The 18,924-nt window shown below is 54.9% G+C and overlaps 1 protein-coding gene across 1 annotated transcript in view; it reads left to right on the top strand.

Annotated features, from left to right (window-relative positions):
* Positions 1-16,736, top strand: part of XKR5 (XK related 5) — a 29,726-nt gene extending 12,990 nt beyond the window's left edge. Inside the window, exons 4-8 of the mRNA XM_029933226.1 lie at positions 3,605-3,789; positions 4,827-5,036; positions 6,327-6,496; positions 12,721-12,832; positions 15,297-16,736. Of these exons, the coding sequence (XP_029789086.1) occupies positions 3,605-3,789; positions 4,827-5,036; positions 6,327-6,496; positions 12,721-12,832; positions 15,297-16,381 (1,762 nt within the window). The 3' untranslated portion in view covers positions 16,382-16,736. The remainder of the gene's footprint in view (positions 1-3,604; positions 3,790-4,826; positions 5,037-6,326; positions 6,497-12,720; positions 12,833-15,296) is intronic.
* The last annotated feature ends 2,188 nt before the right edge of the window (positions 16,737-18,924 follow it).

Genomic DNA, 18,924 nt, shown 5'->3' with positions numbered 1-18,924 from the left:
TGGGTTCGAGCCCCGTGTCGGGCTCTGTGCTGACAGCTAGCTCAGAGCCTGGAGCCTGCTTCAGATTCTGTGTCTCCCTCTCTCTGTGACCCTCCCCTGCTCGCACTGTCTCTCTCTGTCTCTCAAAAATAAATAAAAGACATAAAAAAAAAGTCACTTTTCTCCATTTAGTTTTTACATTTTCACTATAATGATACATGTTTTGGACATCTTTTTTTTTTTAATGTTTATCTATTTTTGAAAGAGAGAGAGACAATGTGAGCAGGAGAGGGGCAGAGAGAAAGGGAGATACAGAATCTGAAGCAGGCTCCAGGATCTGAGCTGTCAACACCAAACCTGACTCAGGCCTTGAACTCTCGAACTTTGAGATCATGACTGAGCCAAAGTTGGATGCTTACCCGACTGAGCCACCCAGGCGCCCTGTGGATGTCTTTTTATAAAATGTTTGAGCCTGTGTGAATCCATTTGGAACCTTGGCATGAAATGATAGAGGACCATCTAACTCATCCCAACCTTAGGACCTGTCCTGGTTTACAAAGTTTGCTTTAATGGAAGCTACAAGTTCTTGAAAGGAAAGTTGGGGTGAACTATAAGGTTACATATATTTAGAGGTTTGTAAAATACTCATCACAGGGAAGTGGGACTCAAAACAGCTTCTGAGGCAGGTGGAGAGGCAGAAAGCTCACGGAGCTCTTGTGCTTGGTCACCTAGCACTTTGCTGTCAATGTGAGCACAGGGCAAGAATTTTCTAGATGGCAGACAGATTGGGCTGCCTCCTGCAGGGAGGGACTTGTCACTAGGGAGAGAATTTGGGTTCTATCCTCCAGGCCTCTGAAACCCATCGGAAAGGTGTAAGCAAAGGACTTACATGGCCAAATGAGGCACTTAGGGAGATGGCCGTGGGGACAGTAAAGGCAGTGGAACACTGGGGAGAGACCAAGGGCCGGCAAGCAGTGGGAAATCTGGGTGGGAGCCAGCGGGGACCCAGACGGAGGCCTCAACCCCAGGGATGGAATTTGACGGGAGCTACTGACCAGTCCTCTCCCTGCCCACGGTCGCCCCCACCTGGCCTCAGCTTTGACCCCGGGCAACAGGATCCAGATCCCCATTCAGGAAAATCAGGTGGACTGCATTCCCCTTGGCTGCTCTTTATTTATTTCTTGCAAATGAGACCCAAACCCTCAGCTAGCCCCTAAGAGGCTCCTGCTGGCCAGCCCCTGCCTCACTGCCTCCGTCACAGAGCCACTTTTTCAGGGGCCCTCTTCTGACCCACCAGCCCCACAATGCTCTCTTAGACCTCGCTTCCCAGCTGCCTGTCCAAGGTGCATGCACCCTCCTTTCCTGGGAGCCCTCCCTGACCACGCTGTCCTCTCTTCCCACACTGATTCCACCACGACCCACCATCTACGACCCACCATCCACACTGCTTGCTGCCATACAGTTTTCTTCCTGCTTAAACTTTGCATGTGCATATGGTTTCTTTCCCCCAGCTGAGCCTTGGGCTTCTGGAGAACATCTTTCCTTTTGTGCCTTCAGGGACACATGATTCAAGACTGAAAGGGAAACATCCCCCGATGTTTACAGTTGTGGCTTTCTGTGTTGCTGTTTTTCTTAGCATTATGTTCCTGTCAGAGATCACAGCCTCAAAGGTGTAAGAAATCAGTCCGCCCTGGAATTCCCAGTCATGAAAAAGGAAACTTTTCCTTACGCATCTTTCCTGGGCCCTCAGAACCATGAATAAGCCCATTTCAAAGCGGACCCCCGTCTGCCCCGGCCTTGGCCGTGTTGGCCGGAGATCACAGCGCGGCTTGTTGCCTGCACGGCCAGCATCCCGGGGAGCCCCTCAAAGAGGGAGCTTCTCAGGCGATGTGAGGTGTGTCGTGCTCTGATTGAGGAGCAGGTCAATTGAAAGGACTTCCAAGCTTTCTTAACTTGGACAAGACAGGTTCGCATCCCCGTTCTGCAGTTCGTGGACTTGGTGGACACGGGCTGCAGGAGGTGTGGTGACCCCCCCTTGTTCCTGCTCGTGAGGGAGGGACACCAGCGCACAAGGGAGACCCTTGTATGGAGACCCAAAGTCCATGGTGCCAGGTGGCATAGGAGGGTGACCCGTGTCACCTTCCAGAGAGTCTTCGTCACACAGCAGTATCAGCAGAGGTTTCTGGGATGGGTTTATGGGAAACAGAAAGGAACAGGAATGTTTCCTGATTCATTTTCTCTTGTGTTGATACCTTTTGTGGGCAGTAGGAAGGTCGCCCAGCCTAGGGGAGCTGGCATGTCCCCGTGGTCTGTGACCGCAGAATCCTGTGGACCGCTGGGGACTGGGCAGTTGGCTGTTGGCCGTCTCCAGACCCACAGCATCCTGTCAGCTTCGTGTGCTTGACATTGACTGCCATGCGGTCCTTTCCAAAGCTTGCCCTCCTCGCGTCCTACTTCTGTCCTCCGGCCTGGCCCGCCTTCTCTTTCTCATGCAGGCCCCTCCGAGGGAGTGGTCCCCACGGTTCTGTCCTTGGGCCACTGCCATCTCTACCGTAGTCTCCTGTGGCCACTTAGACTTGCAGCCACAGCCGCTGCCTCTCTGTCCCCGAGTCCTCATCATCAGTAGCCCGAGCCTCTGAGTGCCATGTCCACTGTGCTCAAATGCCTCACATCTGAGGATGACACATCCCCCATGAACTCTGGCTTGGTTCTGTCAGGATGGAGCATCCTGTGTGGCAGATCCCTTATCTGTCACCGGGTCCCCAGCCGTCCCTCGGATCTCCTTCGTCTGCTCCTTCTGTCCCACCCGCGTTCTCCATTCTCACTCAAGCCTGCATCTTATTGCTTGAAGTAGGGCACCAGCTGTCTTCCTGATCTTGCTTTCTGCAGCACAAACCCTGTGACCTGAAATTCAGGCCACCTCACAGGGCCACCTGAGCCCCACCTTCCTGTCACACTCGCAGGCGTCTCTCTTGCCGGTCCCCAGCAAAGCCCCCCCTTCCTCGTGTTGCTCTGTGCCCGTCCCTGTTTCAGAGCACACAGAGTTCCACGTTCTGTGAGGACGAGGACGAGTTTTCTCCTCCCCTTACGCTCTAAAGCAAGGACAGCATGGAGCCTTGCAATATGCATTTGTTGGGTGAATTAATTCCCATCTCAGCAGGTACTGGGGTGGAAGACACAGGCCAGGGGTAGCCCCAGACCTTGCAGGGCTCCAAGCAGAACCCAGCGAGCCTGTCTGGTCCAGGCTCCCATCATGCCCCTCCCACTCCCCGCCGGCAGAGAAGACCAGTGCAGCATCTGAACAGACCTGACCCTCCAGCCTGGTGTTCTCTGGAATACTGATGACTTCAGCTCAGGTCATCACGTCATGCTTTGTGAGGTCGAGCCCCGAGTCGGGCTCTGCGCTGATGGTGCAGAACCTGCTTGGGATTCTCTCTCCCTCTCTCTCTCTGCCCCTCCCCTGTTCATGCTCACTCCCTCTCGCTCTCAAAAAAAAAATAAAAATATTTTTAAATATTTTTAAAATTTTAGAATTCCGCATATGATAGGCCAGAAAAGGGGGTGTGGGCATCCCGTGGAAGCTGTCGCAGCCTGACTCTGCACCCGAGCCCTTGCTCATCCTCAGGCACTGGGACGCTGCGTCCACTGCTCTGCGGACGGAGCAGGACGTCTCCTGCCAAGGCCAGCTGCTGCTGCAGGAGGCTGACCTGTCGGCCCTCCGCCTCCTGGAAGCCCTCCTGCAGACGGGGCCCCACCTGCTGCTTCAAACGCACGTTTTCCTCACCTCGGACTTCGCAGACGTTGTGCCAGGTGAGACACGGTGGTCCCCCGAGCACAGACCACCTGACTTCATGAGGGAAGGAGAAACAGACACCCTACTTTGAGAAGCCTGGCAGTCCCAGCTCTGCCCCTGGTGGGGAGAATTAGGGCAGCCCACGCTCACTGGCACGAGATGACAGCCAAAATGGGTGACCGTCTGAGGTTGGCTTCCTTTGTGCGGTCAGTCCACAAGACAGAGATGGTGCGTAGTCACATGACCCAGGACGTCCTGGGGAAGGGACCACACGCTGTTCCTCATGGGCATCAGTGCCTCAGTTTCTCCCGTGTCCTCAGGCACTGGCCTAACTTGACGCAGCCAGAGGCCTAACCCACTGAGAGCAAATCTCGCCCATGAAACATGTCACCAGTGCCTCCAGCCTGCGTTTTCTATGGTGTAGGCTCTCTTGCTCTTTCTCTCCCCCCTCCCCCTGCCATTTTCTCCTGGTCACTTCTTGACTCTCCACCAGCCTCCTCCCTCTTTGCCGAGTGCGCACATTTGTACGTGCTTACGCAAAGTACCCGGAACTCACAACTGCGCCGGCCTTCTGTCCATCTTTATGGAGCGGCCTGGCACAGTCTGTGTCCTGGCTTTATTTCTCTGGCCAAACCCCCATGTGAAGGAGCACTGGCTCCACGGAAACCTTCCCCAGGCATGTCCCGCAGGCCGGTCATGCTGCTGAAAGTCAGAGAGTGTTAGCACAGCAAAGTGCGTTTGGGATGGAGCTCCCGTCAGGCATTCCCCTACAGCTGCTTCGTTATAGACGGAGGCTGCGAGGACCCGTGTCCCGGGCACTTTTCTTAAAGGGCCTGGAAAGGAAGGGCCCCGCTGGCTTGCCGGGAAGGAGCAGGCGCCGCGTAGTGTGGAGGACCGGCTCCTGCGTGTCCTCACTTCCTGTGCGCGTGCACACCGGTGTGTGCCGAGTCGCGGGGCTCTGCACCCACCGGGCTGCCGGGGTCGAGATCCCCCGCCAGCGGCCCGGTGGTGGGAAGACGTGAGCCGCAGACGCCCTTGTCCACTTGCCTTCCAGGCATGAGCGCCCTGTGCTCCTGGTCCGCGCTGTCCTGGGCCCTGGTGTGCCAGGCCCACTGCCTGGGCTCGGCGAGGCCGGGCCGCGCCGGCGCCCGGTGGGCCGCCCTGCTCTGCCAGCAGCTCTGGAGGATGGGCATGCTGGGGGCCCGCGTCCTGAGTCTGGTCCTCTTCTTCGGGGCCCACCGCATCTGGGCTCTGGTGTTTGGAGGTAAGCAGAGCGTGTGTCCGGCCGGCTGTTGCTGTGTGTAGTGGACCACCGGGAACCTAATGCCTGGATGCGTTTTGTTTAATCCCCCATCATTTATGTATTTATTTTATTATGATTTTTAAAATTTAAATCCAAGTTAGTTAACATGTAGTGTCGATGATTTCAGGAATAGAATTTAGTGATTCATCACTTATGTATAAAGAACTTAATGCCTTAAAGTAACCATTTACGACCATCGTCCTTGGTTCCTGGGGGACCCACAGGGGTTATTGCTCTGGGGGGGGCCTCAATGGGGTGCTTTAGGATTCATAAGGAGCCTCTACTGAGCTGGGCATACAGACGGCAGCCTCGGTCGCACGTTGGGTGCCTGTGTGCCCTCTCTCTTCAGAGCGGCCTGGGCATGAAGAGGGTGGATGGGGTTTCTAAGAGAAAGCAGAGGGACGCTGCCGGTCCCCCTTAAGACCAGCCGAGCCCTGGGCCAGGGAGATGCACTCCCGTGGCTCAGGTAGCCTGGCCCTCAGCCCGGCGGCTCCAGACCACAGCAGCTGCTGGGAGCGCTCCTCAGAAGGCCATGTCCTGTATCACGGCTGAGATCCTTCTGTAGAGAAGCAGGAGGGAGGCGTAGGGTCCTGCCTGTCCTGACCTGACACAAAAATATCCACTACACACTCTGATACTGGGCCCATTCTGAGAGTCCTCCATTTCTTCTGAATGCTGACTTTGGACATCTTTGGATGCAGAAGTCTTCAGCTCTTGAACCAGTGATTTAAAAAATAGTGAGCCAGGCGTGCCTGGGTGGCTCAGTCGGTTGGTTAAGCATCCGACATCAGCTCAGGTCATGATCTCACAGTTCGTGAGTTCAAGCCCCGCATCAGGTGAGCACGAGCCCGGCTTCTCTCTCTGACCCTCCCTCTCTCTCCCTTGCTCACTTGTACCCTCTTTCTCTCAGAAAAAAAAGTAGTGAGCCATGAGGTTCTCACGGCCTCCCTAAACACCTGTAACTGGAAGGCATCAGTACTTGGTGTTTGGGAAGTGTCCTTCAAGCTAGCCATTGTGTCCTTGTCCCCAAATTAGTTCAACTGCCCTTTATGAGGACCAGATGAGGTACTTCAGGCAAAGGTAAAAGCTACTGGTTTTCTGTGCCCCGCTAATCTCTCCCGGGTTTTCATCTCTCTTCTCGGAAGCTGAGTCGGGTGTGGTCAGGACAGATGGGCCGGCCCGAGCCCCCGGTCTCCTGGTCCGTACCCCGGCCCCTCCCGGCCCCTGACTTCCACGGCCTGCCTCCTCCAGGTGCCCACTGGCTGGTGATGACCTTCTGGCTTGTGGCACAGCCGAGTGACATCATCGACAGCACCTGCCATTGGAGGCTGTTCAACCTGCTCGTGGGGGCCGTGTACATCCTCTGCTACCTCAACGTCTGGGACGGGCCTTCCAGAAATCGGATGGCCGTGTTCTACATGGCAAGTGGCGAAGACAGCTTTCTTGACTCCTAAGTACAAATTTCCTGTGTATAGAGGGACGCGAGTGTGAGTGTGTGCATGTGGGGGGTGTGTACTTGCGCACCCATATCTACTGAAGAAGGAATAGCTTGGTCTTAGGAATAATTCTGATCGGAATCACTGTCTTGACAGTGACAGGCTCTGAAAATCATAATCTGATGTCCGGTTGTTCCCGCACGGTTCACGTAGTAAGAACTGTGTTTTTTGGCCTCTGTCTAATCACAGCTGACCTGTGTCATGTCATATACACAGCATCCTAGTTAATCAGCTCAGTCATTACTGAGTTCCAGGCATGTTCCTAGGACGGTGCGAAAACCACAGAGGTGACAGAACGCCTATCATGGGGCCGCCTGCTAGCCCAGTGGGGCGATGAGCTCCATTCCCAAATCAGCAGCTGACGTGGCGGAACGTGGGTAAATCCTAGGAGCCAAGCCTGTGTGAACTCACGAGCGTGGTGGGGGTCACTTCCTGTCAGACGACCAGAGGCACCCTCGTCTAGAAGGGGACAGTTTAGCTGTGTTGCAAAGAGCAACATAAAATCAGCTGTGGAATACAGGCTTCAGGATCAGGACCTTGCACTGGGACTGTGGCTCGCCATTTACCGTCACCACCAACGTGGCCAAGGATTTAAATGCCCTGAAGCTGTTTTTTTCCTGCACGTTAGGAACAGGGCCTCTCCCCGCTCCTGTGATGGTGTCATAAGCTCCACCCACTTCTCAGGGCCCCCAGTGAGGACTAAATACATAACCTGGCACCAGGAACCCAACACATCGTGGCCATTTTTGGTGCTAGAACGCGCAAGGACTTTCAGGGGAGCAGACCCTCCAGGGCGGAGCCGTGAGCCCACGGAAGGTGTCCAGGAGACAGCGGGTGGTGTGGTCACCTCCCGTTTTTAGGGGAGCCCCGAATGGCTTATCAACCCCGCAGGCTACGGGGCCCACAGACCATGAGGATGCGTGGTGCTGCCTCGATTTCCCCTTCTGAGAACCAGGAATAACGGCACCCATGTCGCTGTGCGGGAGGAGGGTGGGCGTGCAGAGAGGGGTCACATTCGCGGCTCCGGAAGTGCTGTCACTGGACCGCCGGCAGGAGCAGCTCGGTGGGAAGGACCGAAGGCAGACTCCAGGGGGGCAGCTCTGTTTATTGTCCTCCTCCCGCGCTGCCGCAGACTCCTGCGGGCTTGTCACAGCCTCGGCACAGCTGGGGACTGCACCCACGGAGGTGAGCTGCCATGTTCTGGGTCACGGGCCGGCCAGTGAGGATGCCCAGGCCGGGCCCTGATCCCCGGGCGTCCGGTCCCAGCCTTCTGCCAACACCCCTCCAGTGTCAGGCCTGCCGTGCTGTCCTTTCTTGGACCGCCTTCCCCAACAGGCACCTTCCCTGGGAGAGAGACGTGAGCCCCGGCCCCGACACAAAGTCACCTCTTTGGGGTAGAGTGTGCAGTGTTGGCAAAGAGGAAGTTGATGCTGCATCTGCTTCTGTTATTGTGCCAGACGCCAGAAGACCACAGAGTACTTGGAAATCTACTTGCTAATGGGGATGGGCCTGGGGGCTTGGGTTAACTCTGGATTTTAATGGCTAATGGGCTTTGCTTAAATAATGGAAACCTGTCTCCAAGGTCAAAGCGGGAACTTCTGGAATTCTCTCACTGATTCACTCAGCAAAAGCATGAAGCGTTTGTGTTCTTGTAGGTTCTGTGCCGTGATGAGTGCCTTCCTCCTGTGACCTCGTGTTCTCATCTTCAGACCCTGGGAATCATAACGGAATCCTTAGTAACAGCTAACAGTTCGGGCAGGTCATCCAGCGCCAGACGCCGCTCTAAGCTCATTAATTGTCTTCTTTCTCACCGCACTCGATGAACCGAAACCCATCGTACAGATGCAGACACTGAGGCATATAGAACGGTCAGGCATCTGGTCAGACAGAGGCAGGATTCAAATCTGGCTGGTCTGATTCTGCGAAGCCAGCAGTGGCCGGGCGGGGGAGCCGGGAGCGTGCGAGCTGGAAAGGCCTCGGGGCCCCTGTGCGACCACTTCTCCGCCTGGGTGGTTGTCACAGGGACTCGGGAGCCTCTTCAAAGGAGGTTCCCAGGCGCCTGGTCAGTGGTTCCATCCAACAGGTCCGAGGGAGGCCCTGGAATCGGCATTTTAGAAGCCGCGGTGCCGATGGGCAGCCTAATGGAGAACCGTTCACCTTACCTTCTGCCTCGGGGAAACCAGCCCCTGGATGATGTGTGAAGGGGAAAGCCAAGTTTGACGTCTCACGTGTCATCCATTCGCTCACCTGAGCCTGCGCACACAGCCTCCTTGGTGCACTAGAAATGGATCCGGATGACGGGGTGTGGGAGGGCCGATTCTCAGGGGCCAGAGACACAAACCCATGAATGCAACCACTGTGGCCACAGAAATGAGGCTGTCAGACCCCTGCAGGGATACGAGAGGCTGAGAGAGGCGGTACAAGAGGTGACCTTCGAGCCGGGTCTCCAGAGACGAGCGTGGCCTGAAGAAAGGGTGGTGAGGGCTCAGGGACACATCAGGAAAATGCTACAGAGGCAAAATAAAGAGTATCAAGGAGTCCACAGGAACATGCGTGTGGTGGGACAGAGGATAAGCAGACCAGATTCCTGGTTAATTCAGTGAGAGGGCTGGGGGCTCAGTCGGTTAACTGTCCCACGTCAGCTCAAGTCATATCTCACAGTTCGTGGGTTCAAGCCTCGTGTCAGGCTCTGTGCTGACAGCTAGCTCAGAGCCTGGAGCCTGCTTCAGATTTCGTGTCTCCCTCTCTCTCTGACTCTCCCCTGCTCATGCTGTCTCTCTCTCTCTCTCTCTCAAAAATAAATAAAACATTAAAAAATTAAAAGAAATTAAAGCTGAAATTTTGCTAAAAATATTTATTTATTAGTTAGTTAATGGGGCATCTGGGTGGCTTAGTTGGTTAAGCATCCAACTTCAGCTCAGGTCATGATCTCATGGTTCCTGAGTTCAAGCCCCTCATCGGGCTCTGGGCTGACATCTCAGAGCCTGGAGCCTGCTTTGGATTCTGTGTCTCCCTTTCTCTCTGTCCCTCCCCCACTCATGCTCTCTTTCTCTCTCAAAAATAAGTAAATATTTTTAAAAATTAAAAAAATAAAGGCGATGAAAACAGCTGATGAAGTCCATTGCAACAGGGAAGAGGGTCCAGCATGAATCCCCCTCAGTCTGTCTGTGCGGAGGTGAGTGTGCATTTTAACAGGAAGATGGGAATGTGGAGGGGACATTTGAGCAGGATCGAGGGAAAGAAAATGTATCAAAAGTGGGAAAGGGATGGCTAGTGGGACTCTGACGTCTGGTTTGCTGGCGTTTATCAGGAGGAGGCCCTCACTTCTCACATCTAGTTAGAGTAAGCCCTCCCCACACCCACTGGGCCTGGTGGGTGATCTTGAATGTTAGCGGTTAAAGGAGACGGCTCTTGGGTCTGAGGAGGCCATTCTGGATGGGAGACAGTTTACACCTCAGAGAGGTAGAGAAAGGATTTGTATGCCCAAGCTTTCTTTTTTTTTTTAAGTTTATTTATTTATTTGAGGTAGACAGAGACAGCGAACAGGGGAGGGGCAGAGAGAGAGAGAGAATCCCAAGTAGGCTCCACACTGTCAGCTCAGAGACTGATGCAGGGCTTGAACTCAAAAACCCATGAGATCGTGACCTTAGCCAAAATCAGGAGTTGGGCACTGAACCGACTGAGCCACCCAGGCACCCCTGCACGTACAAGCTTTCTAAAGCAGCAGGTCTAAGGGGGGTGCAGGGCCCACCTGCCTTTCCCCAGATTTTGGCTGGAACAAAGAAGAGATCTTCCTAGCAGCGTAGCCTCCTTAGGCAGAAACTTAATTGGGGCCAGGGTCCTCACCCTAGGGACGCAGCCTTGAGCGGTCAGGAACTGTGTTAGTGTTTGTTCAGGTTTCTCAATGTGTAGGGGTGGGGAGGGAGGGGAGCAGTGATGGACAGAAGCGTTTGTTCTACATGTGTGTAACTTTTATAGGCCCGGCTTGAGGCCGGTCAGGACGAGGCTTAGAGACCTTCTGCGTCAGCTTTGGTCAAGGAGGGCGTCTCTGTCAGCGGAACGTCATTGTATCAGTCAAGGTTCTCACGAGACAGAACCTGTGGGACATGCCGAGAGAGATGGAAGAGGAAGTTTATTATGGGGATTGGCTCATGCAATTTTGGAGACTGAGATAGGACCCAGTATGCCTTCTAGAAGCTGGAGAACCAGGAAAACGTGGTGTCATTCGGTCTGAGTCCAGAGGACCAAGCATTAGGAGCCCATTGTCCAAGGACAGGAGAAGAGGGGTGTCTCGGCTCAAGAAGAAGGAGGATTTGCCCTTCCTCCACATTTTTCTTCTGTTGGGCCCCCCACAGATTGGATGGGGCCCACCCGCACTGCTGAGGGGTCATGTCTACTCAGTGTACTGATTCAAACGCTAACCTTTTCTGGAAACACCCTCACAGACACACTCCGGAATACTGCTTTACCGGCATCCGGGCATCCAGGTAGCACCCATGGTCCATGGCGTCCATCATTACAGTCATCGTGGGAGCCAGGGGCAGGAGGATGATTCTGGAAAGGAGACTCGGGGATGCCCTGTGAACAGGATCGCCCACATGCTCAGGGGTGGGGTCCTGATGCCCTAGGTTGAGACGGGGCTGTCTGGAGGTGTGCTGGGGGAGATGACAAGGTCTGATCTGCAGGTGAAACAGACCACCAGGCAGCGGTGTGGAGGAGAGACTGTGGACCGGGAACGGAGGCAGAGGAAAGCACAGGGCCCAGACACGAAGTGACAGGATCACAACTATGAAAATGGCAGTAAGGACAGGCAAAAGGCAATGGATTTGAGACAAACATAAGAATTTGGCTCACCAGACCAGGTAGCTGATGAGATGTGGTTAATGTAAGGAGCAGAGAGAGAGAAACCCCATCTTGTGTGGACTGAGCCAGTGGGTAAAGGCATTTAGTGCTGAAATATACATGCTGAACCGTTGCATCAGTGCTGCCCAGAGCCCAAAGGCCTGGGGAGGGTGGGCATTCTTAGGATTGTTAGGCAGCTCCTAATAACATTTTTAATTCTTTCCTTAGTTGACTTTCCTGAAGTTAAAATGGTGCCCATGAATGACAGTGCAAAGATTTCCAAGACTTTTGGCCTAACAGTATTAGAATTTAGTTTGTCTTTAAAAATTTTTTTTAATGTTTCATTCATTTTTGAGAGAGAGAGAGACAGCATGAGAAGGGGAGGGTCAAAGAAAGAGGGAGACACAGAATCTGAAGCAGTCTCCAGGCTGAGCTGTCAGCACAGAGCCCGATGCGGGGCTCAAACCCACCAACCGTGAGATCATGACCTGAGCCTAAGCCAGATGCCTAACTGACTGAGCCACCCAGGCACCCCAGAATTTAGTTTTTCTTAATGCCTCCTATATAGTATTGAAATATATCATCTTCTAATTATGTCCAATTTGTTTACTTATTTTAAGAAATATATTTTTATATATTAAAAGCTGGCAACCAAAGTTAAGAAGCCAGCCTGGATGGGGGTTAGGAAGAGCCTGCTGTAAGAGTGGCCGCCATTCTGGACCACGGAGGAAGGCTCCATGTTCAGCCACCAAGAGTGCCTTCCCTTGCTGTTACTTGGGCCATGGGCCAAATTTGCCTCTAAAAAGACATATAATTGAACAATCAACACTCACAGTATTATCAAAGTTTGTGACATGAGTGTACTGGAATTCAATGGCACTCTGAGCTCTGCAGATGCTTTTAATTATCACGTGGTAAAACCAAGACACACATGCTCTCAACATGAGAACGTGAAATGCCTAAAACTGGAAGTAAGAGTCGCCTCCCTCAGCCCACCTGACTCAGCAAATGGAGCCCCCATAGCCACGTGGGCAGTGCCCTTACATGCCACGGGCATTCATGATTCCACAGACATTGTAATGAGCTGCATTGAGAACAGGGACAATTCCCCCTTTGCCGGAGAAGCTCTCTCAGACCTTGACCCTGCTTCTGTTGGGAGGGGGTGGCCGGTCAGCCCTGGACACCTGAGTGCACACTGAGGGCAGAGCCTCCAACACTGAAGGACTCTGTGGTGGAATTTAGGATGAGCGTCCCTGAGGCCATGTGCACGTGATTTTTGGTGGTGACTCTCCCTTTCTGTCCCATAGATTATGCTGCTGGAGAACATCATCCTTTTGCTGTTGGCCACTGACTTTCTCCAGGCGGCCTCCCGGACCAGCCTGTGGACCGTCGCTGGAGTCTTGTCTGGATTTCTGATTGGTAAGGCCCAATGTTGCCCTCTTGTGCCCTCCCTCCCCCCTCCCCCCACTTTTTTCCGTACAATAAACTAACTCTAAGGGCAGGAAACTGCCCAGGAGTGGTGAGCTGGAGACCAAGGCATGGAGCTCACTGTGTCCCCGGTTGTGCCCCCACCAGGGCATCAGAACCTGGACTCGGCCTTTATCCAGAACCCAAGCAAATGTGGTTCTCACTGTGCGCTTCTAGCAAAACTGACTCGTGGGTGGGGCCTCCTCCCCCGGGTTCTGGCTGGGGTCCAGCCCATGACTTCCTTCTCCTTCCCACCTCAGCGTCCCAGCATCGGGGGCAGAGCAGGGATCCCCCGCATGACACTGTGTGCTATATGCCGACAGGAACCCCAGGACATGGGTGCGGGGTTACCCCCAATCCAGAGCTGAGGAGGGTGGCACAGAGGAGGCTAAATAATGCACTGTAAGATCAGACACCGTGTGGCTGGCAGACCTGGGACTCACACCCTGCTCCCGTCTGGCATCTACGCGGGGCCTGGCAGTTGAGATGATCAGCTTGGCTTTGTGAATGAACGCGTGACTCAGAGCCCGCGGCGTGAGCCTGGCTTCACCGGTGGACGGGAGCTGGAAACGGAGTTCCTGTCTGCTCTTGGGAAATGAAAATAAAGGAGGGAGAGAGGAAGGGTGTTTTCACTCTCAGCACGGTGACCCAGGGCACAGTGAGTGGCGACCTGGGGACAAGGGTCAGCTCCAGGGCTCAGCCAGAGCCACCTGCCGATCCTTCTCCCCCTCTTTCCGGAGCTGCCCAAAACCTGACCCCCAGGTGGACCCAGAGGGAGTCCTCAGCGGGAAGATGGTGGGTGAGCTCAAGTCAAAGGCACACAGGCTTTATAAACTTTTTAATGTGTGTTTATTTATTTTTGAGACAAGCAGGGGAGGGGCAGAAAGTGGGAGACACAGGATCTGAAGCAGGCTCCAGGCTCCCAGCTGTCAGCACAGAGCCCGATGTGGGGCTCGAACCCATGAACTGTGAGATCATGACCCGAGCCGAAGCCAGACGCTCCACCATCTGTCCCCCGGACGCCCCAGAGGCACACAGGGTTTACAGCCGGCAGCTCTAGCTCACAGCTTGAGCACCCTTGACCAACATTTATTGAGTTCCGACTGCATGCCAGCCTGGGGTCACAACCCGTAACCCTGTGAGTGATGTGGCCCGGCCGAAAGGCTATTCGTGAACTGTATGGACTTTGGACTTGGCTGATAAGGGGAGTTAGTTCCCTTTTCTGACCTTGGGTGGCTCATTATAAAAGATGAGAGACCTTTCCACCACCAGCACTGAGAGAATCCAGAATAGCGGGGAGAAATGGTTTGGGGGCGCCCACGGCAGAACCAACACTCACCCCACAGGAATGCTGTCTCTGTTCCCCCCCGGGAGGCCTGCTTTGTTACCCCCCATGCCTCGTCTCCCAGAAGCACAGGGAGAGGGTCCACGGGACCACGAGTTAGCCCCCCACCCCCAGCTCCATCACGCTGCTGCCTTCCAGCCCCTCGGGGGCTTTGACCCCCGCTCTGGCTTCAGGCTTCTTGCTGTTTATAATGAGCTCTCTGAAACCAGACACTTGATCTAGTACAACAGGAAGCTGGAAATAATGTGGGAGGCCGCTGGAATGCTCTGTTAAAGAAATTATTGCCGTCGTCAACACATCTGATCAAAATAAATTGCGCTGACAACAGTGTGATTAAGATGTTTATGCACAGAGGAAGTGTGGCTACTGCTCATGGAAATTCCTTGATACGGGCTTTTTGATGGATGTGTTCAGCCTTCCCTTGGGGCTTGTTTTTGAGGTTATCCTGACCGCCCCCTCCTCAAGCGCTGGAGTCCGTCGGTGGGCGTGCGGATGGCTCTGCCTTCTGAGTATTCGTTCCATTACTTGAAAGTGAGGGGCGTCTGGGTGGCTCATTTGGTTAAGCGTCCGACTTCGGCTCAGGTCACAATCTTGTGGTCTGTGAGTTTGAGGCCCACATCAGGTTCTGTGCTGACAGCTCAGAGCCTGGAGCCTGCTTCAGATTCTGTGTCTCCCTCTCTCTCTGCCCCTCCCTTGCTGTACTCTGTCTCTCTCTCTCAGAAATAAATAAACATTAAATGATCATTTCTAGCAGACACCTCACACACATGCACACACACACACGTGTAACATGCACATATACCCCTGCACATATCTAGTGTGCCTAGAGCTGCTCTCAGGAAGAAGTCCTAGAATCAATAGGACTGAACTTGGTTATTATGGTTCCCAGTTTAGGCATATCTGCAGCTCGCGGAAGCCAGGCTTAAATGACTTAAATGCTCCCCAAAACATCCAGATCTGATGCTCCAGCGCGAGCCCTGTTTGGGATCCCAGTTAGAATTCCAGAGTCCGGAATTCTCAGGCTCAGGACTTGAGAGAACATGACCTTGTGCTCTTCGTCTTCTTTTACAGGGAGCCTCTCTCTGGTGACCTACTACAGCCTGCTGCACCCTAAGTCCGCAGCCATCTGGCGGGGCGCAGCGAGGAAGGCCCACGGCCTCGCAGCCCGTGATAAAGCGGACAGAGAGCCTCCTCCCTGGGCCTCGGCCGCAGCGGGAGAGGGGCCAGGGAGCCCGGGCGCACGCCCGCAGGAAGGTTATGAGCTAACAGGTCCCGGTAGGGCCCCGAGCCCTCAGGGGGGACCCCCAGAGGCTGGGCTGGAAAGCCAGGGTGCTCTGGAAGATTCTTTCCTCAGTCACCATCACTGGCTGTTGGTGAAACTTGCCCTCAAAACAGGAAATGTGTCCAAGATCAACGCAGCCTTTGGACAAGCCGGTCCTGGCTTCTTAGGTCACTACAGCCAGCCGAGGACACCCCGGGTTTCCCAGCTGGGGCTCCCGCTGTCACCCCGCGACCCACTCCCCTCAGACAAAGGCTGTGAGTTTCCAGTTGTCTGGAAAGCAGAGGCCGACCTGCTGGGAACCTCAAGCTACGTCTCTGTGGCTGGCGACAGTCCCGACGAGGCTCCCGGCCGGCAGCGGTCAGCTGCACCGAGGGCGGGCAGCCCCACGGAAAGAGCCGCGGCCGTGTCTCCATTGCAGGGCAGGGGTGCGGGTGGCTGGGGAGGAGGGGGAGGACAGGAGAGCGCCACACTGTACTTCAGTGCCATGGCCGAGGAGGCCACGTCCCCACAGCGGGACGTGCAGAGGCCGCCGTGTGGGAGGAGGGCGGAGCGCTCCCCTTGGCCGGCCACCCGGCCCTTCCCTGCCACCATGGCCAACATCAGCCTGATCCTGGGCCTGGGCCGCTCCGGGAGCTTCCACTCCAGCACAGGTTTGGCCGGCAGAGCCCTGGGCAGCCCAGAGCGTGGGGGGCTGCAGGAGTCCCCGGGGGACCCACACCTCCCCGCCGCTGCCGGGACACGGCTGGCGTTGTGGGAGGTGAGCCCGGGGCCCGCGGACGAGCCTTGGCTCACGTCCACCCCCAAGTGTGAGCCTGCCCGTGGGGACTGCGGCGGGGGCGCCCGGCCGAGGGCCGCGCCGAGTGTCTCCATGTGACCGAGGTCCGGCGGGCAGGGCAACAGGCCGGCATGTCCCCCTGGAGATTTGAGATTTGTCCCAGTTCAGACACCTGCGCCCTGGTGCATCCCCCTCCGGACCTGCTTGCACAACTGAAACACACGGGGGCGCGGGGCCGACGATGTCCACGCTCCCCGGGGACACCGCGTGCACACCTGTGCACGGAACACTCTCCGGTCACCTGTGGGAGCCAGGGAAGGGGCTTCCGTCAAGATCGCCTGCCTCCTCTTACCAACGACACGATCCCGACTTCTACATTGAATCGAGTCTTACGTTTATTGGTATGGCTTCCAGGAAACGCAAAAGTAAAGGCCAGAGTTCCGTTTTATTCTGAGTTCTCGTCACAGTTTGCTTCTGCGGACACGGAGTGGTTAGGGGTCTCTTAGAAGTGTATTCTTGGTGTATCACATTATGAATAAGATGATGGAAGCCCTTTCTAGAAGCAGATGAGAAAGCTTTGGTCTCATCATCGTCCACACAGCGGAAAATGCACAGGCCAGCCAGAGACCTCCTGTGGCAGAAAAAATGGTGTGTTTTTGCTAACGACATAGTTCCCTTCCGCAGGCCAGCCAGCCAGCAGCCTGGAGTCAGGCGGGCCTTCACCCCTGACCTCAAGCTCCATTTCCTTCACCCTGCACTTTGCTCCCTGCTACGTTCCCTAGGAGACCCCACCTGTTTTCCGGACTCACCCAGTGAGAACTGCACCTACTCTCTGCATCCTTGAGCTCTATTTCTGCCTTGCTCTTCCCCCAAAGTGGGCTCTTTGTGGCTAGACATTTACGTCATTTCTGCAAGCCTGCCTTCGGAGCTGGGGGGCTCCGTCGGGTAAGCGTCCGACTCTATTTCGGCTCAGGTCACGATCTCACGGTTTGTGGAATCGAGCCCTGAGTCAGGCTCCGTGCTGGCCACATATACCGATGGGACATAGCAGACAGTGGCTCCGTGCTCCTGCTGAGGATTCTCGCTCTCCCACTCTCTCTGCCCCTTGCCCACTTTCTGTCTCTCTCTCTCTGTCAAAAGAAAGATGAAAAAAATAAGAAAGATTAAAAAGGTCAGTCATAAGCCACTAAAGCAGAAGGCAGTCCACACGTGGAGGGCCAGGCATCCTTTCTACCTTTACAAACACCTCTGGGCTCAGGGACAATATTTGACCCCAAAGAGGAAGTATAGTGTGGCTTCATGGTGAGCTGTTGGACCACCACTGTCCCTGTTGCTGGCCACACATACCGATGGGACATAGCAGACAGTGGCTCAGACCTGGTAAAACAGGTAACGACAATGGACCTCAGGCCGCTGCTCGGCAGAAGAGCCTCAGAGAAAAGCCAGAGCCAGACGGGAGCTCCAGCAATGCAAGCAGGTGGTACTGTTGCAACGGGCGAGAGAGAAAAGTCTGCAGCCGGGCTCAGTTCCGGATACCACACAGACAAGTGGGAACCCAGAGTCCAGGAGCAGGTGGGGGTCAGTGGACGCAAGTGTACTGAGGAAGCCTGAGGGGCTAAGGGAAGGTTCTGACTAACGCGGCCTAACAGGGATCCCGCTGGAGGCTGCCAGGTGGCCAGAGCTCGCTTGGGGATGGTGGGGTCTGGGGACTTTGACTGTCTACCTACAGAAGGTGATCAGACACTGAGCGTGGAGAATTCTTGCTTAAAACGGACAAAGAGAGAAACATGAAAGCAGACCGCATCGAAAGGTTCAGGGGGGCCCAAGTGGGGTTTGCTCAAGGGCGGCGTGCATTGTCACACTGGCGACTCTGCCCAGGACAATGAAAGGCTCCACGCTGCCTTCCGCTTCCCAGGGTATCTGCTCCAAGAGTGTTTACGTCTGCAATTGCACCTGCCTGGCTGGTTTTCCCGATTTCTTCCTTCTTAGCGCACGAAGCCACGCTGGGCGCAACAAACCGGCTTCTTTTTTTTTTTTTTAATGTTTTATTTTTATTTTTGATACAGAGAGAGACAGAGCATGAGGGGGGCGGGGCAGAGAGAGAAGGAGACACAGAACCGAAAGCAGGCTCCAGGCTCTGAGCTAGCTGTCTGCACAGAGCCCAACGCGGGGCTCGAACCCACGAACATGAGATCTGACTGAGCCGAAGCCGGAGGCTCAACTAACTGAGCCACCCAGGCACCCCCAAACCGGTTTCTAGGATCCGTAAACACAGCAGACTGCACAAACACTACCTTCACTGCTATTGCTTTCTTTCTTTTTTCTTCTTTATTTTTGAGAGACAGACAGAGACAGAGTGCCAGCAGGGGAGGGGTAGAGAGAGAGGGAGACACAGAATCCGAAGCAGGCTCCGGGCTCTGGGCTGTCAGTCCTGCAGCTCCAGCTCACGAAATGTGAGTTCATAACCTGGGCCAAAGTCAGACGCTTAACGAAATGAGCCACCCAGGCGCCCCCTTCACTGCTATTTCTAAAAAGCAGGGGAAGCCCGAGCTATCCAGAACTTGCAGGAAACCAGGGTGGATTCTACACTGATTGTCAGCTGCTTGCAGTAGGCTCTCTAGCTCAGCTGTTTGCCATGGGGA

This window comes from Suricata suricatta, chromosome 1, assembly GCF_006229205.1.
Source record: "Suricata suricatta isolate VVHF042 chromosome 1, meerkat_22Aug2017_6uvM2_HiC, whole genome shotgun sequence".
NCBI classification, from domain to species: domain Eukaryota; kingdom Metazoa; phylum Chordata; class Mammalia; order Carnivora; family Herpestidae; genus Suricata; species Suricata suricatta.
The sequence above is the reverse complement of the archived record's forward strand: the minus strand, read 5'-3'. Positions and strand labels throughout refer to the sequence as shown.